Source organism: Ailuropoda melanoleuca, chromosome 2 (assembly GCF_002007445.2).
Source record: "Ailuropoda melanoleuca isolate Jingjing chromosome 2, ASM200744v2, whole genome shotgun sequence".
In the NCBI taxonomy this organism is placed as follows: domain Eukaryota; kingdom Metazoa; phylum Chordata; class Mammalia; order Carnivora; family Ursidae; genus Ailuropoda; species Ailuropoda melanoleuca.
Window position 1 is genome coordinate 16,122,532 of NC_048219.1, and position 19,045 is coordinate 16,141,576.

Genomic DNA, 19,045 nt, shown 5'->3' on the forward strand with positions numbered 1-19,045 from the left:
CTGGAGCCGCTGCCTCCCGCGCCCTGACAGGCCAGGCCAGGCCAAGCCAGGCCGCCGCCTCCCCACTCCGCCGCCGCCGCCGCCGCCCCCGGCAGCCGCCACCGCCGCGCGGCCCGCCCCCTAGAGCCCGGCTCTCATAGGCTCCGCGCCGAGGCCCAGCCCCTCATTGGCCGCCCGAGCTGCCACTCGGAAGCAGCAGGGTAGGTGGTGCCCGTCACGTGCCCGGAATCACCTGACTTGGAGCCGTGGAGGGGGGAGGAGGAGTCACGAGGAGGGTGGCCGGGCCGGCCGAGCCCTCTGCCCTCCGCCCTAGCGAGCACCTCGGTCCTGCCCAGCCACGCGCCTTGCTCCTCGCCGCTCCCCTGCCTTCTTGGGAGCTCTGGAGGCCATCGCAACGGGAGATGCTCTCTGGGCATTTGGGGAAAGAACTGATTGTGCTCCTACAATGGTACTCGCCCAACCAGTATTTACTGATGCCCGCGATGCCCTGGGGGGGCAAGGGACACAAAACTGGAACGGACTCGGACCCTGCCAGCCCTCAAGTTGCTCGGAGATTAATAGAGATCGGAACTCTGCGTAAGTAGCTTCGGTACGAGATATGAAAGGTTAAAGGTACAGATAAAAATACTCGAGAGTTGGGTGGGTGAGAAAGTCTGTAAGGAGGTGGCGTCAGAGCAGGTCTAGATGGACGGATGTGGTTGGGATATGCAAGGGTAGGAAGGAGGAGCCAGCCTGAGTGAGGGTAAAGCCTCAACCAAAGGCAGAGTCATGGGTGTGATACAGCTGGCTCTAGCAAGTAGCAGGAAAGCAAATGCAGCCAAGCTAGAACAGCTTATCCTCCCTCTTCAGCAAATCAGACGGTTACTATTACCAACTACTACTACTTAAAACTCGAAAGGACTCAATTTCCCCTCCTTCCCAACCAGTCTACTTTTCATGTAACTTATACCCCCCATAGAACATTACATATCCCATGACTTCAGATCACAGACCAAAGGAATGAATAACGAAAGCAAACTAAAATGCTTTCACCAAATACGCCTAAGAAAGCTAGAGGAATTTTCACTCTTGTCAGGCTTTAGAATTAGAAATTTGACGAAATAAGGTCCTCCATTTAAAATGGAGGTGATGGCAGTGGCACTGATTTTCCAAAGAAACTAACTTCTCGATTATGAAAAGAAAGCATGTTCTTGCAGGTCTTGGACTTAATTTTGTGTGAATATGTAAGTTAAAGGTAGGACATATCCTTAGAGGTTATCTAGGCCAGTCTCTCTCCTAAACAGAGTCCACTCTGTAGCACTTCTAGCTGATAGATAATGCAGCATACACTTCAGTGTTCCAAGGGAAGAGAGCTCACTATCTCAGAAGACAGCCATGTCCACTGAGGTAAAACTTTGTTTGAAAGTCTTCTATTTAGACTAAAAATCACACCCACTGGAGCTTAAAATGGAACAATACAGGAGTAGTCTTCATCTTTTTCATGACAGCCCTTCAAATATTAGGTTGCAGTCTTCATGACCCACTGAGTCTTCTCTGTTCACGTTAACACTCCATTCCTTTGACCATCCCTTCTATGCTGATGTCCAATAGAACTTTCTGTGATGACAGAAATGTACTACCACCATACCTTTCAATATAGTAGCCAGTGTGGACTGAGCATTTGAAATGTTGCTACCATGGCTGAGGAACTGAATTTTTTTTACTTTAGTTGCCACATGTGGCTAGTGGCTACCATATTGGGTGGCACAACCTTGTATTTTCAAGTGCCTTCTCCCTGTTAATCATTTACTTTTTTACGTGCATTTGACATTGTCAACATCCACCAAATGTCTGTCACCTACAATGCAATACTGACCAATACAGCCTTCGGGATGACTGTTTAGCACCTGGACAATATTTTCTATTACTGCTTCCCAGAATGGAATTTTTTTTTTTTTAACTATCAAGAGTATATGTGGTTCACACTGATAATCACTGGAACTAGTATTTTGTCAGCAATCCTAGTGCCTAAACTTGTACCACTGCATTTTTTAACCTAAATATAAGGCTTCACATTTCAGCTTTTTGGTTTAGGCCCATTTTCAAACTTGTTTCAATATAGTTTACCAGCCAGCCAACTTTGTGGCATTTACAGATTTGGCATTACACCATGTGACCCATATGTAGTCCTTTATAATTTACAAGGTACTTTTCATCCATTATATTTAATTTGATCCTTACGACAACCCTGTGAGGTAGGCAAGATATGAAATCGACATTTTATAGATAAGGCAGCTGAACCACAGCAGGAACTGAATGGATGACATCTTTTTCTACTCCATCGAGCATCTTCTTGTACATTCTCTTCATCCATATCCTTGATAGAAATGATGAAGAGAGGACCTCCAGAGGCCAGGTTGACTCTGAATTCTTAAATAGCACTGACTGCTATAGCAGTCTAAACGGGTCAGTTCCCTCTTAAAAGTGTGATTATCCAACCCACTCGTTGCCACTCTGTCCAAAAGGATGGTACAAGAGACAGTAACCTGACTTACATAAACACGAATACCAGTCCCATAGTAGAAAAGCAAATGGGGTTGGCTGCCAGAAAAAAATTCTACTTGTCTGTATTCCACAAAGGGACTGTCATACCAACTGCTTAAAGAAGCCAAGTCTCCCTCTCTTTCAAAATCCCCATGGGGCCATGTTTTATCGTTCTTATGGTTCTGAGCACTTCCTATCCCACACTGTAATTTTTATGTACATGTCTTGTAACTAACTTCAAGTCATTCATCTCTGTAACACCCAGCACTCAGCCTACTGCTGAGCATGTAGGAGGCACTCAAGTTGGTAAAAGATAAACCGATTCAAGTGAATGTTCCTCCAACAGTATCTGGCCCCCCTCCAAAAACAAACTTGTAACTAGAAGAGACAGAGACCATTGCCACATTCTTGCCAACATGACTGATTAAAATGCCCTTACAATTAGCTTGGTCACAGTTCCCAGCAAGTGCTGAGGCTTTTGCTAGTTAAAGCAGCTTTCATTGGAGCGTTCTGTTTTCTACATGTGTTTTGACCAAAGAGTAAAGACAGGTTCTCTAACAATAGGGTTAGAATACACAAAGTAGGATGATTCTTAATAATGTCAAGTCAATCAGTAAGGAAAATAAGTGACCGATAAAATGAAACATCTGACCTTAGGTCTTCCAAAAGAAAGGAAAAGGACTAACAAACAAGAATATAGTGCTTTACCATTTACAGATCTTTCACATACATTCCATTTGACCCTCACAACAACCCTGTGAGGTAGGCAGCACTGATATTATTATTCTTATTTAACAGATGAGGAAAGTGAATCTCAGAGCAGTTAACTGAAGTGCCCAAAGCTCTACAGTTAGTAAATAATTTGTATTAATATCAGTCTTTGGCCTAAAAATTCAGCACCCAACCTCACCTCATACTTGCCCTACCTACTTCACAGGGATAATGAAGATAAAATGAATTCAAGGCTAGAAAAATACTTTGAGGGAAAAAAGCACTATATAATTATACCCGCAAACTATAGTTTTCCACGATATATGGCTCATTCCCCTTCTTATCCCAGCTTGTGCGTGAACCCAGAATTTTACATTGCCTCAGTTCTGTGCTCAACTAAGCAACTCAGTAAGGCAGGGGAACAGTGTGATCCTGTTTGAAGTTATATAAATTACAGTCAGGGTAACTGCTATACTAATAGCAAATTGAAAAACAACGCAGGCCAATGTGCAGCGAGGACCCACTGAAACACAGCAAAACAAGGCAACATTATCAGATACGGCATGATTGCATAGAAGGAAACGTGGTGTCAGAGTTCAAACTGGCACACACATGGTTCTCTAAGGCAAAGTGGTGGCAAAGAAGAGTTATTTGTTCCACATTATATAAACAAGGGCAGAAAATTGGTGGGAACCCGTGCAAAAGCATCTTCTGTCACACAGATCTCTCCAGCTGCCTACAGAGGATATGAACAACAGTGTCATCTTCGTTTTAAAGAAGGACTGTACCTGTGCTCATATCCTGCACTAAACGAAGGAACAGCTCCATGCTGAATTTCCTTGGCTAAAATACAACCAGTACCATCATTCCTAGTCAGACTAACACACAGAATGTCTTTTAAGATAATGAATTAGATGCCTGTGTTTTGATTTTTTTTTTCCAGGATTCACTTTGGATTCTCCTGCTTTTAAGACCCAAAGAAAGTTATATTGAGTTTTTATTGGTGATTCTAAGTATATGTGTTTGTAACAGTTAAAGTGTGATAGGTGAATTCAACATATTAAAAGAGTTCTAGAGCATCTGTTCAGAAAAGATTATATACTATACAAACTATTCAAGTCATACAAAACCATTTTTTCAGTGTCTTTTCAACTGAGAAGAATCCTATTCAGCACGCTTCTCCTCCTGAGGTGGTTCATACTGAGCAAGCTATAGGGCAAAGACAGAGGAGTTTAGGTGAATTTTACTCTAAATTGGGTAAAAAAAAACTTAATAGTAACAAAACGAGTAGTTAACTATTATATTCAATTTAATTACTGAATCAGTAACTTTATATGAATATCCTATCCCTTTTTAAACCATTTAAGATTAATACAATTTAAGGTTTAATACAATCAAATGTAGTGAAAATTCTTTTCATATAAACCTTTAGAATTACTGGGAAACCAAAGCTGAATTTCAGTTCATGACTGCACTGCTCAAATACTTGATCTGCAATAATCTATCTGTATCTTCCCAGGATGCTGTGGCTTCTGGTAAGGGACTTACTCTTTCTCTTTACCAAAAGTTTACTGAACTTTCTCTTAAGAAGCAGAAAAAAAGAATAATGTAACATATATTAACTGAGCCAATGAAGAGGAGCTCATGTCTTTGACTTAAAAGGTGCCAAAGAGTTAACTGGTATTTGTTTTGTGGAATCTTGGATAATTTAAGATGCTGCATTTTCTATTATGCTAAGCTGTGGTTCCCTGCAAGAACATTAAGGCTAAGATTTAGGTTGTTCCAATTAGCTGTCAGATTTGAGAAGATAATTAGACTTAACTGTGCTTGAGTTTCCTACCCACAAAATGGTCTGTGTACCTGTTTCGCTTATCTCGCAAGGTTGTTGAGCAGATAAATCACCTTATGAGAAATGCCTAGAGTAATGTAAAACGTGTTATGTGATTCAGAATGTGGAAGAACCTCAAAGACTTAAACTGGACTAATTTGAAGTTTATGAAAATTCTCAAAGCAGTTTCAACAAAAAAAACTTGAGTAGACAAAATTAAGTGCAAACAAATTTATAGAGATAAACACATTACAGGGTCAGCACATACGGCCATGCAGATTATGCACTGCACAGCTCGAAGAGGTGCCATTCACAAAGCATTGACCCTACAGTGACCTACTTAAATCAGTTGCTTATGACTTCCAGAAATCTCTATTTACTCACGAAGTAGCATTAACCAATGTTCTCATCTTTTTTTTTTTTTAAGTAGGTGCCATGCTCTGCGTGGAGCCCAATGCAGAGACTGAACTCATGACCCTAAGATAAGACCTGAGCTGGGATCAGGGGTCAGCCACTTAACCGACTGAGCTATCCAGGCACCCCTCTCATCTTTTTCTTGATGGAGGTTCCCAAGAACCTCTTATTGACCACACGTTGCTTCTCCTATTTACAATTCGTGGTTTTCTAGATAGGGCATCAGGTCAGCCTTGCAATTAATTGAGATTATTTATCCTCCTCCCTCCCCTACTATCCATTTTAATGAGGTTTTGATCTTATAATCATTAAGGGTGAAATTATTTTTAACATGAATTCTTTTAAGACATTTACCTTTGTTTTCAGTTTTTTATTTTCTTCTATAATAGCTTCATATTTCTCTTTCATTTCTGCCAATTCTAGGCGAAGCAGCTCTATTTCTGGATTTTCTGGGGTAGCAGCTCCTAAATGATGCTTTAAAAAACTAATATCAAAGTTAAGAATTTACTTGAGCTGAATGAAACTAATGAAATAGCTCAGAGTAGGATCAATATCTCTGATCATGGTCACCCCACCAACATCTACCCAGAGATCATCATCGCAAAACATAAAGGAAAGTAACTTTTTCAATCGTCAAAAATATTTTAAATATTATCTATGTGAAAAAATAAGAGTTCCAAAAATAAGTCCTTTTTCTGACTTGAAAGATGAAAAGGATACTCCAAAGCACTATTAGGTTTCTCTGGTTCTTCATATAAGGCTACCAATACTGCAAATCAGAAAGCAGAAAAAAGCAACAATTAAAGTCTTAAATTTGAATGACTGAATTTATATAGCCCAGTAAATATTAAACGCCTATTATACGCCAATCACATTGCTAGGACTGCCATACCATGGTAAACAAGGCAGATAAGGTCCCTGCTCTCAACAAATTTACAGTCTAGTGCAAAAGCAAAGAACTAGACCAAAACCAAAAAACAAAAAACCATCAAGCAGCAATACAGGATGATGGATTATGGGAGCACATTGGAAGACCACCTAACTCAGCCTAGGGCACCACAGAAGGCTCCCTAAGGAAGGGAAGTAAGACCTGAGACTTGGCTATGAGGGTTTCAGACAAAATGGGAAGGTGAGGGGGTGGGGAGGGCAAGAGAACAACACGTTGAGGAACTGAAAATTCAAGTATGGCTGGATGGAGCTGTGAACAATGTGGCAGGAAAGGAAGCTGGCAAGGTGGTCAGGACGCAGACCAGGGAGGATCCTGCAAGTTCGGTTGGACTGTGATCCTCAGAACAGGCATATAATTAAACAGTTTTAAGCACAAGAGTGACAGGATCGCTCTTGACTGCTGTGTGGAAGATCCAGAGTGGGACAAGGATGAAGGCAGGAAGAGCAGTTATGATGCAGGCGTGGTAATCCAGGTGAAAAAGATCGTAACCTGCACTAGAGTGATTTGGGGGTGGGGGGATGAAAACAAAGTAGATAAATTTGAGAAAATTTTTGAAGAGAATGAACAGGGCTATGGTAATTACTTAAAGAAGCTTTGAATTCAAAATGTGCTTCAAGAATAATTCCATATACAACATGCTAAATAACCACCAACCAAAAACCTTACCAGGAATCAACATGCTCATATCAACATTAAAACAGATGTTTTAGTTTGTATCCAAAAGCTTATGTCAGCACTACCTTGCTCATCTTCTATTGAACGATTTCCTCCTAGGATTTACTACTCAGATAAAAATCTCTCTAAACCAGTGCGTGGAACCCTTTGAAAAGTGACAAAAGCCAAAAAATGTAACTACACACAAAAAATGTGCAGCTCTAGACTCCAAGTTAAGAACTGTTGTAAAACAACTTACACGCTTCCTTTTTAGTTTTTAGTTTTAATGGTTCATCAAAATAATATAGACAGTATGAAAAAATCGAATGGCAATGACTTTTTAACAACCTGCTCTGAGTTCTGATAGTTACTATTCTAAGTATACTTAGAACCCTGTTTTTTGAGACATTGGTGTATTTACATCACCACCACCCTCTCCTTCCAGTATGTTTTTCTTTAAGTAACACTCAAACCTATTTCTTCTTCCGTTAATTTCCACTGATCTCTGCCATCTGACTTTATAAGACATGAATACTCTTACCTTTTCTACCTCTTCTTCCCCACCCCGTTTCTTTCAGCTTCTAAAGTTCTGTCAGTGGTACTATGAGGTTGATAATTACAGAACATAATGTCAAGTTTCCTGTGCTTTTCTATAGATGAAATATACTTCCTTTTAATCAGACAAGAACTCGATAGCCAGTGTTTCCCTTTTTGCCTTAGCAGGCGGGATTTTTAGAGGTTGGTATGGTACTCAAAATAAATGCTTCTTTTTCCAAATGACTTATCTTTATCTTTAGCCATCCTTATGGTGTTTTAATGTTAGAAGCAGTTTCAGATCCTTTTGAAAATACACTGTATTATAATTATAAATTAAATATGTGTCACGTACCCATGCTTGAAGCTGAAAATCACATTTTAAATAGGTCACATCAGTAGAGACATTATGTTACGCTGTCTGATACTATGCAGGAGACTGGAAATCTACAGAGATTGAGGAGTTAGATGTAAGCAAGGGAAAAGAAGGCTTCAGGGGCTTCTGGTCTCATGAAGGAAGAGCCATGTATGGCCACAAAGCTGTTACCTCCTGCCAAGGTTACTTCTCTGCCTTTTAACATTCTGTCTTTTACTCTGTTCAGCCACTCTGGGCTCCTTGCACTTCCTGGAACTCTTGACATCACATTTCATTCAGATCTCAAATGTTACTTCTTAAGAAAGACCTTCCCCCACCACCCCTTCTTATAAATGGCACACCTGTTGCTCTTCATCCCATTTGCTATGTTTTTATTTGTAACACTTCCCACTGGCTGGCACTGTGTATTTATTATGTCTCCTCCAACTAGAATATAAGCTCATTTAGAGCAGGGGCTCCCCCCGCCACAAATGCTGTATCCCCAGTGCCTAGAACAGAGACATGAATAAGATGGTGAAAGAAATGAACTCATGGAGTTTTTTAAGGGGGTGGGGGGATCAATGAAATTCCATGCTTCTGTGGCTCTTCAAGAGAGAACAGCACAGCACTTTCATAGAGTACTCCTGTCATGTTTGCTGAAATTTAATTGCAAAGAGATGAGGACACCTAGTACCTGAACCTAAGGTAGGTAGCAGTTCAAAATTATCGGCCCATGCGTGGGAATTACAAGTCCTGCTTTCTGCCAAGACCCAGAGTTAATCTCCCAGAATTTTCTCCTAACCTTTGCTTCTGGCCAAAGAGCGGTTACCAGATTATTTCCCAGACACTTCTCATATGGACCCAATCATCATCCCTGACAGCTCTTCTGTTGTGTACCCTTGAAAGTCCTAGCCAATGAGTTGAATGATACATAGCAGGCAATCACATTATTGCTTAGTTAATGATAAGCAGTACCCCAGCCATCTCTTGGAACTCTCCAGTTTCAAGCTCCTTACTCATCTTAGGTCTTGAACCCCCTTGGAGAAAGAGACACAGTGTAACAGCTTCCATCTTAAAAAGTGTAAACAATATAACCATTTTCATGTGCCCTCAGGCTCTTTAAACTGTAATTCTACTTATGAAACCTGCACAGAACAGGAATTGGTATAGCCTACGAAACGGGGGTTGAAAAACCACAGCCAAATGAACTATGAATCGCCTACTTTGGGGATTGAGTTCACTTAGTTATTTTATAGGCAACTTTGAAATCTGGTAATTTTCCCACTTGCCCTTTGTTCGAGGGAAAATGCTTCTTTACATAATTTTGACTCTGCAAAAACTGTAAGGAGGGAAGAATTGGGATCTCAAGGTCTTTAGCAAACAAGCTCGCTGGGACCGCGCGAGGCAAAGCAACGGAAGTTGGAGGGACTTTGCAACAGCTGCAAGAGTTTCACTCCCCGCCCGGAGAGTGGCAGCGTGAGCGAGGCTACCCCAACTCGGGCGGCGTCCAACAGCCAGACGTGTGCAAGTCCCTGCCGAACCCCGAGGCCCACCTTGCTGGACCCCAGACAAGTCCCACTTGTTCCCCCTCCTTCCCCACGCCTTGGCCCGTCAGGGGCGCAGCGCCGAGGAGCACGGCGTGGACACGAGGAACCCTCTCCTAGCCCATGCTCACCCTTGGTCAGCGTGTCCAGCACCCCCGACTTCTCCAAGTATCTCCGGAACTGCTCGCGCTTCGAGTCGGCGGCCTGAGGAGACACGGCGGGTCAGTGGCCGAAGCCCAGGGACTGGAGCAGGAAGAAGGCGCTGGGAGTCCGGCAGCCCCGCCTCCGCCTCGCTACCTCAGGCCCCCCAAACCTGCGCGCGCGCCCCCGCTCCCACCCCGAGCCGACCAGCGGCTGGCTACCGCCCGCACGCCCCCAGCCACGCCGCGCCCCCCTCACTTTGTAATGGGCCATAGTGACAGCGGCAGCGGCGTAGCTGGCGCCCGAGACCGTGGCTGGCGGGCTCTGAGCAGCACTGCTCATGCGCGGAAGGGCGCGCGCGCCTGCGCACTTGCAAACCACGGTTCGAGATCGCAGGGGTGTGGCCTGTTTTCATGACGACCGGGACGCTCTGAGTGCCCCATAGTGGGCTAAGCCGAGGGAGGCTGCGTACGCCCGCCTCTCTGTTCCCGGAGCAGCACCTCTCCTTCCTCTTCCGGTCCTTGTTGCGATTCGGTTGCTTAGCGAGAGGCGAGGTTTTAGTAACCGGGAACTAGTGTCCAGGTGGGGCCAAAGATGAGCGTGGCGCCCGGGGGCGGGGCCTGCGGAGGTCGGTAGCACTAGGACTGTAGCAGGGTGGGCTCTTCGGACACCGGTCTGGAGCGGACGTGTCTCAACTGGGACCTGAGGAGGTGTAGCAGCCTATACGTGCTGACTTCTTGGCTCTCATCCTGAAAAGATGCGCACGACCGATGCAAGGCGACCCTTGGGTATGCAGTGTCTTGAGAGGAGTGCTTAGAATCGTATGTTTCAGCTCCAGCTTTTACTTTTGGAGTTTGTTTTGTGGCGGGCTTGGTATGGGCCTTTGGCTGGTGAGCAGGAACGTGCTAAGCTTTTGAGCTCTTACTATGTGCCAGGCACCGTAGTAAACACGTTTTTTACTTTAATTCTCATGCTATTCCTGTAAGGTGGGCGCTGTTACTAAAGTGGCGAAGTTAGAGGACGAGGGAGTGTAGAACTAGGACTCCAGTCTGGGCCTTGAATCACGATGCTATGAAGCCATTAATCTTTTTAAGATTTTATTTACTAGATAGCGGCATTATCATTGTGCTCATTAGACATCAGGTTGCAGTCAAGAAAGAAACTAAATTAAGTCCCAGGGACAAACAATTTAACCATTGTCCAGAAATAAAAGATTAGTAACTAAAAGGGAGAATTCTGTAGAATAAGGACAATCTCCTAAGGCTGTACTCCCTTCAAGGAAAAACCTTTCCAAACTATTAGGCCTTGATTCTGATCATGTGACTTTCCCAGAATCAGTTGTCGTGAGTTCTGAAGGGAGCCTGTGAAAAAGTAATCCTGATTTGGTAACTATGTCTTTGTATTTAAAACTGCCCCTTCACCATTCAGAATTAATCTGTTTTTCCTTTCTGAAATGGGTTTGCAGTTGTCTGCCTAAACGCCTGGTCTCTAGAGCTGCCTGTCTTGCCGGTGCCCCACCACCACTAGGCTACTTCTATAGCATAATATGCAGAATGTCTGGAACCCAACAGCTGCTCAGATCTGAAGGTCTGTGGGAGCCCTCCTACCAGGGAGGTTGTTTGTCAGCGACACCAGATGATTTAGAGGACAAGCAGTAGGATTATTGCCGTTTCTGACCAAATCAGATTCAAAGGACAACTGTCCCAAAGAATCAGGAGTGTCTGGACTGTCAAGTGGTTGGCAGTCTCCCTGTGAAGGAGGAAGGGTGCTAATTGTGCCCTCTCTGAACCGGCCCTTGAGGTTTCCTTTAGGAAGTGACACCTGATTTTCATCTTCTGTAGAGGGACCCCATGTAGCACTAAGCCATGACTGTTGCCAGGCACAGTTAGCTGGCAGAGGGAAAGCCGTTTGTGATGACTGCCCCGTGTGGTTGTCCAGGTCTATAGCAACACCTGGAATAGAACAGTGACCTCGAGAGTCGTGGTTCCTTTTGCTGTCTTTGCCATCAATTTCTCTTTTTTTCCCTTAATGGGTTTCCCACTTCTTTTCTAAATATTTTATGAGTGTCTTCATTATTACATGAGCTGATGTGTTGAAGATGACTACAGGTGCTCATCTCATCAGAAAGTACAGTTTCTTGTTCATCCAAAATGCATTTCTCATCGTTTCCACTGTGATTGTCAGGATCTGCGTGAAATGCAGGTGAATTTAAACTAGGGCACACTGCTGTGTGTTTTTGCTTTTCCATTAACAGATAATAATCAGGTGCAGAAGAGAATCTCTTCAGTGAATTTGCAGATGTGCTCTGATATTTGGCAAGATTTTGTTTTGACCTGTTCGCAAAGAATTCATTATGTTCATCCTTCCATTTATATTGTCCCCAAAGCCCTCTTTTAATCTTTTTAAAACCTAGGTGGAAAATTTCTAGAACATTTAAGAAAAGCGAAACAGTGGCTATAGATTGCATAAATAATACGAATATTGTCTTTTCTGTTGGTCTTGAGACAAAACAATCAATTATATTTGGACACGGGTGGCCATGGCATTTAAATAAAGGCTCTAAATGAAATCCATGTAGAAGATACTGTCCAATCATGAACCCAACCTCAACCACAGAGCAAGTGAAAATGTGTACCACGTAAGTGCAAAGCAGGGTTCCTGAGTGGAGCTTTATTTAGTTTCCTTTGTTCCAGCTGACAAAGTTCTTGCTCCAGTCTCCTCCGGTCCCCAGGCATTTCAAACTCCACCCCTTCCAGTGCTCCTCTCAGTTGAGCTTTCTTCTCTGCCTCTCTTTCTCCAGAACCCTCAGTCGGTACAAGGCATGGCCCATATAGACCAGGGATGGTGAAGACACAAATATCACCTGCAAAACCCAGTATCTAACGAGGGAGATAGGAAAGGCCTGGTCATAGCACACGTTTCTGCAGCCGGGTTGTTCTGTATTACAGATGAAGCCGGACTGCTCATCATTCCAGACATCCTCAGCTGCTACACCCAGAACAAGCTTTCGAAATATGAACAGGATAGTGAGCCAGATCTTTCCAAATACGGTGGAGTGGATGTGAACTTCCTCCAGGACGCCTCCAAGGAAATTCCAGTTCCCCATGTTTATTTAGTCAGCCATCTTCGCTCTGAACCCTATCAAATAGGAGACAGATAAATTCTTCCATTCTGAAGGACGCTGTTTTGTAAAGCAATCCTATGGCCAAACATGAACAAAGCGTCACTCTCTTGCTATGCAGTTGCTCTACTTTTCCCCTAGAGAGCGTGACCATCTTAAGAATTTTAAGATATCAGGAATTCAAAATCACTTATGTTTAGACCTCATAATGCAATGAAGAAAAAAAAAGAGGGGTGACTGGGTGGCTCAGTTGGTTAGGCGACTGCCTTCAGCTTGGGTCATGATCCCGAGGACCTGGGATGGAGCCCCGCATCAGGCTCCCTACTTCTCCCTCTCCCTCTCCCCCGCCTGTGCTGCCCTGCTCTCTCTCTCTGTCAAATAAATAAATGAAATCTTTTTTAAAAGAAATTCTCAACTATTTTTGTACTAGCAGAATGTTTTTAGATAGTTCTTGAAATAAACAGATGGCTGTTGTGGTAGTGGTATTATAGATATTGTCATTGTAGCAATATTTGACCTATTTAAGACACACAGCTTGCTTTTGTGGAAGGAACAGTGGAGCAAGTTATAATTTAGATGCTTGGATTATCAAGCAGTACATTCCATATTAAGGTAGATATCCTAGTGTATCTAAGAGGAAATATATCCCACAGGAAAGATCAAAAGAGGAATGTTTTCATAACTTTCATTTAAAACATCAGTGTGTGTCCTATATTCCTTATATAAAGGGAAATGTCACACACTTAAATACAGTACTAGGATACTATAGCTAAATGAAATGTTCATCACAAAAATCTTATGAAGTAGGTATGTTGTTTCCCCAGTTTACAGATGAAGAAACTGAGGCACACGTTAAATTACCCAAGGTCAGGGCACCTGGGTGGCTCAGTCGGCTAAACATCCAACTCTTGATTTTGGCTCAGGTCATGATCTCAGGGTTGTGGGTTCAAGCCCCACGTCTGGCTCCACACTGAGCGCAGAGTCTGCTTAGAACTCTCTTGCTCCCTCTCCCTCTGCCCTTCTCCCTCCTTCAAATAAATAAGCAAAATCTTTAAATTATCCAAGGTCGCATGGCCGGAACTCTCATTGAAAATCAGTGTGGCTCTAAAGTCAGCTCCTATTCTACTAAACTGTTATTTATCCTCTTTGGGTGCACTTAAGATTTGCATGAAAGAAACATTAAGAAATCATCTGTTTTCTCTTAAAAGTTTTTTTTAATTAGGTACATCAAATAGTGATGGTTTGGGCTTTTTAAATGACTGGTTCTCATGTCTTTAGTTCCTTTTCTAAAGCTTCATACAGTTGAAAAGATTTACAAAAGCATCAACCTTCTAAAATTTAGTTATATTTCTGAGAAAAATTTCTATTTAACTTTTTTATATTCTTTGATCCAACAATCCAAAACACTTTAAAGTGTAAGCAATGGTATCATTCATGTTGTTTATAATAATTACAAATCGAAAATGTCCAAAATAATTACCAATACAAGGAAGACAGTATTAGGGTGACTGGGTGGCTCAGTTGGTTAAGCATCTGCCTTCAGCTCAGGTCATGATCCCAGGGTCCTGGGATGGAGTCCTTTATCAGGCTCTCTGCTCAGCAGGGAGTCTGCTTCTCCCTCTTCCTCTCCCCCTCCCCACCGTTTGTGCTCTCTCTCTCTCTCTCATGCTCTCTTTCTCTCAAATAAATAAATAAAATATTTTTTTTAAAGAAAGACAGTATTATACATAATAAATAATAGTGTGTCTATAGTATGGTTCTATGCAACCAGTAAGAATGATAAATATATACTAATATAAAAAGACATTTGATATATTGTTTCAGTTTATAAAATAGAACAGTATGACCCCATAATTGTATATTTGTTTATATGTAGAGATGCATACAAAAAAGCCTAGAAGGAGATTCATCAAGATATTAACCATGATAATTTCTGGGTGGTGTGATTACAGTTGACTTTTTTTTATATAATTATATGTATTTTAATTTGTTTTTACCATGAACACTTCTATAATCACAAAAAATATATATTAATTTTTTTCCCATAAGGTACAAAAGCATAGTGTTTCCTGAAAGAAGGAGCAGTAAATTATTTAGCTACAAATCTTAAGGTCTGAAGCTTTCATAAATGACATGAATACTAGTAAACATAGACTCAATTCCATAGAATTCAAAAGCAAAAAATAGAAACATTTCAAGCAACTCTTTCTTAATTTGCCAAAACAGAGATTAACACAAACCTGTTTAGATAAATCTGAGCAGCAAATCATGTTTGTTCTCTGAATGTGTCCCTTTGCAGGTGTAGAACAGTTCAGTTCAGTGCAGTGAGTCCACCATCGGCTAAAATCCATTTGTGTTCATTGTTCGCCCTTCTAAAACCACTCTGTCCAATAGAACTTTTGCAACAATGTTGACACAGACTGTCTGCATTGTGCAATAAGGTAGCCACTAGCTACATATAGCCATCGGCACTTGCATCATGACTTGTGTAACACAGGAACTGAGTTTTTTTTTATCTTACTTAATTTTAATTAAAATTTAAGAGCTGCATGTGTCTTGTGGCTACTTTATTGGACAGGACAAATTAATATTTCCAATATTTCTAATAACACAGCAGTTTACAAGACTAAAGTTATGAGCCCCAAATTAAGCTGAATAGATGGTCCCTCTGTAATTCAGAGACGTCAAATTTAAAACACCAGTTGTTCGTATGCTCTTTTTTTTTTTTTAACAGTAATTTTGCCCCCTGGAGAACCCAATTAGATATCATTATTTTGGGTAATGTTTCTAGTACCAAAAACTCTTACTGACTAAAAACAGTTTCATAGTTAGATGAATTCTGTTTCTCTGTCAAGTTTTCTGTTATGAACAATTACATTTCCGTTTAGGTCATTAAAGGTCTCTCTTCAGAGCTAGTGACCTGATGGGTTGGCCATGACAGATAATTGTTTCTTCTCTGAGCTTTTTTTTTTTTTTTTCCTTTAAGATGTTTTATTTTTAAGTAATTTCTACTCCCCAACATGGGGCTCAAACTTACAACCCTGAGATCAAGAGTGGCATGCTCTACAGACCGAGCCCACCAGATACCCCTTCTCTGGGCTCTTTGCTAGTTCATAGATACTTTTCAGATCAAATGCAACTGTTTCACAGGGAAAAAATTATACATATATATTCATATGTGTATATTATATAAATTACATATGTGTAATATATAAATTACACATAAATTATTAATAAGCTTGAAAAACACTAAGCCTCATTAGTCATTAGACAAATACAAATTTAAACGAAATATTTTTTTAACTATCAAAATGCAGATTTTTCAAAGATTTACAATACCTGCTTTTGGCAAAAGTATAAGGAAACTTACTATCATCTACTATCAGTAAGAATATAAATGGAGGGGCGCCTGGGTGGCACAGCGGTTAAGCTTCTGCCTTCGGCTCAGGGCGTGATCCCAGCGTTATGGGATCGAGCCCCACATCAGGCTCCCCTGCTATGAGCCTGCTTCTTCCTCTCCCACTCCCCCTGCTTGTGTTCCCTCTCTCGCTGGCTGTCTCTGTCTCTGTCAAATAAATAAATAAAATCTTAAAAAAAAAAAAAAAAAAAAAGAATATAAATGGATGCAAATACTTAAAAGGCAGTTTAAATCTATCAAAATTAACAGCATTTCTGCTTCTGGTTGCTTAAAATATTCATTCAGCAAACATACTCAAAGGCGCCCTGCAGGGACCAGCAAGTTCACGTAGCACTATTGATAATAGTACATAATCAGCAACAGTGTCCAGCAGAGGCGTGGTTAAATAACCAGAGAACATCTTCATCATTCAGCAACTGAGAGAATGAAGGTCTCTAACGTCACATTGTAAAGCAAGTCACAGAGCAACACATGGAGTATAATCTCATGTATCCTGTTAAAACCTACATTTCATATGTATATTTAATTAGAACAGAGATTAATGCAGATCTTTCTTAGTTGAGGTAAATCGTTCTTAGAAGTTATACCACGGTCACCTTCAACTCGTTCTCTGAACTTGTCCCTTTGGGGGTGCAGAGGCGATTCAGTGCCGTTCAGTGCAGTGGGAGAGCCAGGCGTCAGCTCAAATCCATTTTCCTTTCTGCATATCCTGGATACTTGAAGAAGGTCTGCGAGAGCAGACCCCCAGCCATTGACGGCAGTCCTCACCAGGGAGAAGAGCAGGTTTGGGGTGGGAAGGTGAAAGGGACTCTAGTCGTTTGAGTTCTTGTTCAGATCTTTGTTTAACCAAAAACATATGCATATTCTCATTCTCAAAAAACTTTTTTTTAACATCTCAGATTTTTTTCTCAAAATGCTGAAATAATACTTTTCTCAGTATATCTAAGTATGTATGCTCCTTTCAGAATACAGCAACATGTTTAGATAGGTGTTTATAAATAAAACATATCAACGATGAAAGAAAAAAAATGGTATTTCCTGTGTTCAGATTGGCCAAAAGGAAAAAGGGTGACCAAGGCACCTGGTGGCTCAGTTGGTTAAGCGTCTGACTCTTGATCTTAGCTCAGGTCTTGATCTCAGGGTTGTGGGTTCAAGCCCCATGTTGGGCTCCATGCTAGGCATGGAGCCTACTTTTTTTATCTTTTTTGAAAGGGAGAAAAGAGAGAGTATGAGGGGTGGGGAGGGGCAGAGGGACAAGGGGGAGAGAGAATCCCAAGCAGGCTCCATGCTGAGCTCGGAGCCCGATGTGGGGAGTTGGGGTGCCTCGATTCCATGACTGTGGTATCATGACCTGAGCCAAAATTAAGAGTGAGCCACCCAGGCGCCCAGACATGGAGCCTACTTTAAAAAAAAAAAAAAAAAAAGGCCAACAATCTGGGTTCTATAATAGGAAAGGAGACAGGCTTCTCAGCTTTCAGATTTGACATTTTACCTTTTGTAAATAAATCCTACCCACTCCCAGGAGAGCCACTAGCCATAAAAAGGATGAAAATCCGGAGTCCAGGTACCCAGTATGCACCAGAAAGCTGTTTCTAGGTTCCTTGGGATCCCAGACACTCTCCTCGGATCTTAAACTGAAAACTTAAATTTTCCGTCTTCTTTTATAAGATAGTTCTACCATTTATGCCGTACTCACAGAAATGTTTGTTCCTATACTCCCATGATACTCTCAGTTTTCAGTATTTGGGGAACACAGCCTCATGAGACCAATAGGGGAAAAGAGTGTGAGCTTTCGAGTCATTATCAACCTTTAAATCCTGTGCCCTCTTATACAAGTTGATTTTTTTTTAAAGATTTTATTTATTTATTTGACAGAGATGAGACAGCCAGCGAGAGAGGGACAAGCAGGGGGAGTGGGAGAGGAAGAAGCAGGCTCCTAGCGGAGGAGCCTGATGTGGGGCTCGATCCCGTAACGCTGGGATCACGCCCTGAGCCGAAGGCAGACGCTTAACCGCTGTGCCACCCAGGCGCCCCAAGTTACTTGATTTTTTAAATGAGTTTCCATGTCCTCTCTAGATACAGGGTAATAGCCACCTTTCTGGGTTGTTGAAAAGATTAGCGAGAATGTATATAAAGGACCTCAAACAGTGATCCATCCACCCCAACAGTGACAGAAAGTGATTATCAATAGTCTGGCACAGGTATGCAAAGTTTTTATTATCAGCCCAGTACAATATCCGTGGATTCCATAAGCAGTCTCTACAACATATCCTTCAAGGAGAGCAAGTCTTTTTTAGAATGTACATACGATCCATACCACATGTGTGGAAAGGCCAGCCCCTGCTTTTTCCATTCCTCCCCTTTTCTCTCTTCCTTTTCCCTCCCTCTGCGATCAGAAGCCCCTTCCCTAAACCCTAACTCCTTTTGTAAGCAGTCTTTGCAACTGAGGACTTCCGTCATGTTCTGACCTCTTTATGAAACTGTTAGCATTTGCAAGGACTTCTTTGGCACTTCATAGACTTCAGTTTTTTTCCAGATGGTTCTTTGCAGTACTTGGTTTGTATTGTGAGGCACTCAGTTTGCAGGGGATAGGAAAACATTAAAAAACACGGCAAATAAGACACAAGCGAAGTAAGCTGCAATTGCTATCCAAAATCTCGGATCCTTCAGCAGTGCCTTGTCAAAGCAGCTAAACACAGTGTACCCTATGGACATTCCAGCGAATCCACCTGCGATGTGGGCTGCAAAAGACACCTTGGGAGGAAAGGGGGAGAAATGAAAATAAGTGAAGAAAATGCTAATTGCATATTTCAGCTGCATCCCTCTTCCTAAACCACAAATACCATCAGAGTC

General features: G+C 42.0%; 3 protein-coding genes and 1 long non-coding RNA gene across 14 annotated transcripts in view; 1 reads left to right on the forward strand and 3 right to left on the reverse strand.

Moving 5' to 3' along the window:
* The first annotated feature begins 249 nt into the window (after nt 1-249).
* Nucleotides 250-19,045, forward strand: part of LOC117797450 — a 43,630-nt gene continuing 24,834 nt past the window's right edge. For 7 of the 8 annotated variants that reach the window (XR_004622434.1, XR_004622445.1, XR_004622441.1 and 4 more), the window contains exons 1-2: nt 250-576; nt 4,667-10,441. This is a non-coding gene — a long non-coding RNA (uncharacterized LOC117797450). The remainder of the gene's footprint in view (nt 577-4,666; nt 10,442-19,045) is intronic. The other variant, XR_004622438.1, reaches the window with a different exon arrangement.
* On the reverse strand, nt 3,151-10,040 carry MYCBP (MYC binding protein). Its single transcript, XM_002927496.4, has 5 exons — nt 9,912-10,040; nt 9,644-9,716; nt 6,197-6,245; nt 5,831-5,960; nt 3,151-4,443 (listed from the first exon to the last, which is right to left on the reverse strand). Exons 1-5 carry the CDS (start codon nt 9,993-9,995, stop codon nt 4,399-4,401), a joined length of 381 nt encoding a protein of 126 aa, XP_002927542.2. The 5' UTR covers nt 9,996-10,040; the 3' UTR covers nt 3,151-4,398.
* On the reverse strand, nt 10,641-15,176 carry GJA9 (gap junction protein alpha 9). Its single transcript, XM_019808194.2, is given in 5 exon segments — nt 10,641-11,672; nt 11,674-12,313; nt 12,315-12,432; nt 12,435-12,791; nt 15,015-15,176. Coding segments are annotated over 4 exon segments (1,527 nt in total). The 5' UTR covers nt 12,760-12,791; nt 15,015-15,176; the 3' UTR covers nt 10,641-11,228.
* The window catches only part of RHBDL2 (rhomboid like 2), a 49,974-nt gene continuing 49,266 nt past the window's right edge, over nt 18,338-19,045 (reverse strand). For 3 of the 4 annotated variants that reach the window (XM_019808196.2, XM_019808195.2, XM_034649650.1), the window contains exon 8: nt 18,338-18,946. In XM_019808196.2, the coding sequence (XP_019663755.1) occupies nt 18,767-18,946 (180 nt within the window). In that variant the 3' untranslated portion in view covers nt 18,338-18,766. The remainder of the gene's footprint in view (nt 18,947-19,045) is intronic. The other variant, XM_011235081.3, reaches the window with a different exon arrangement.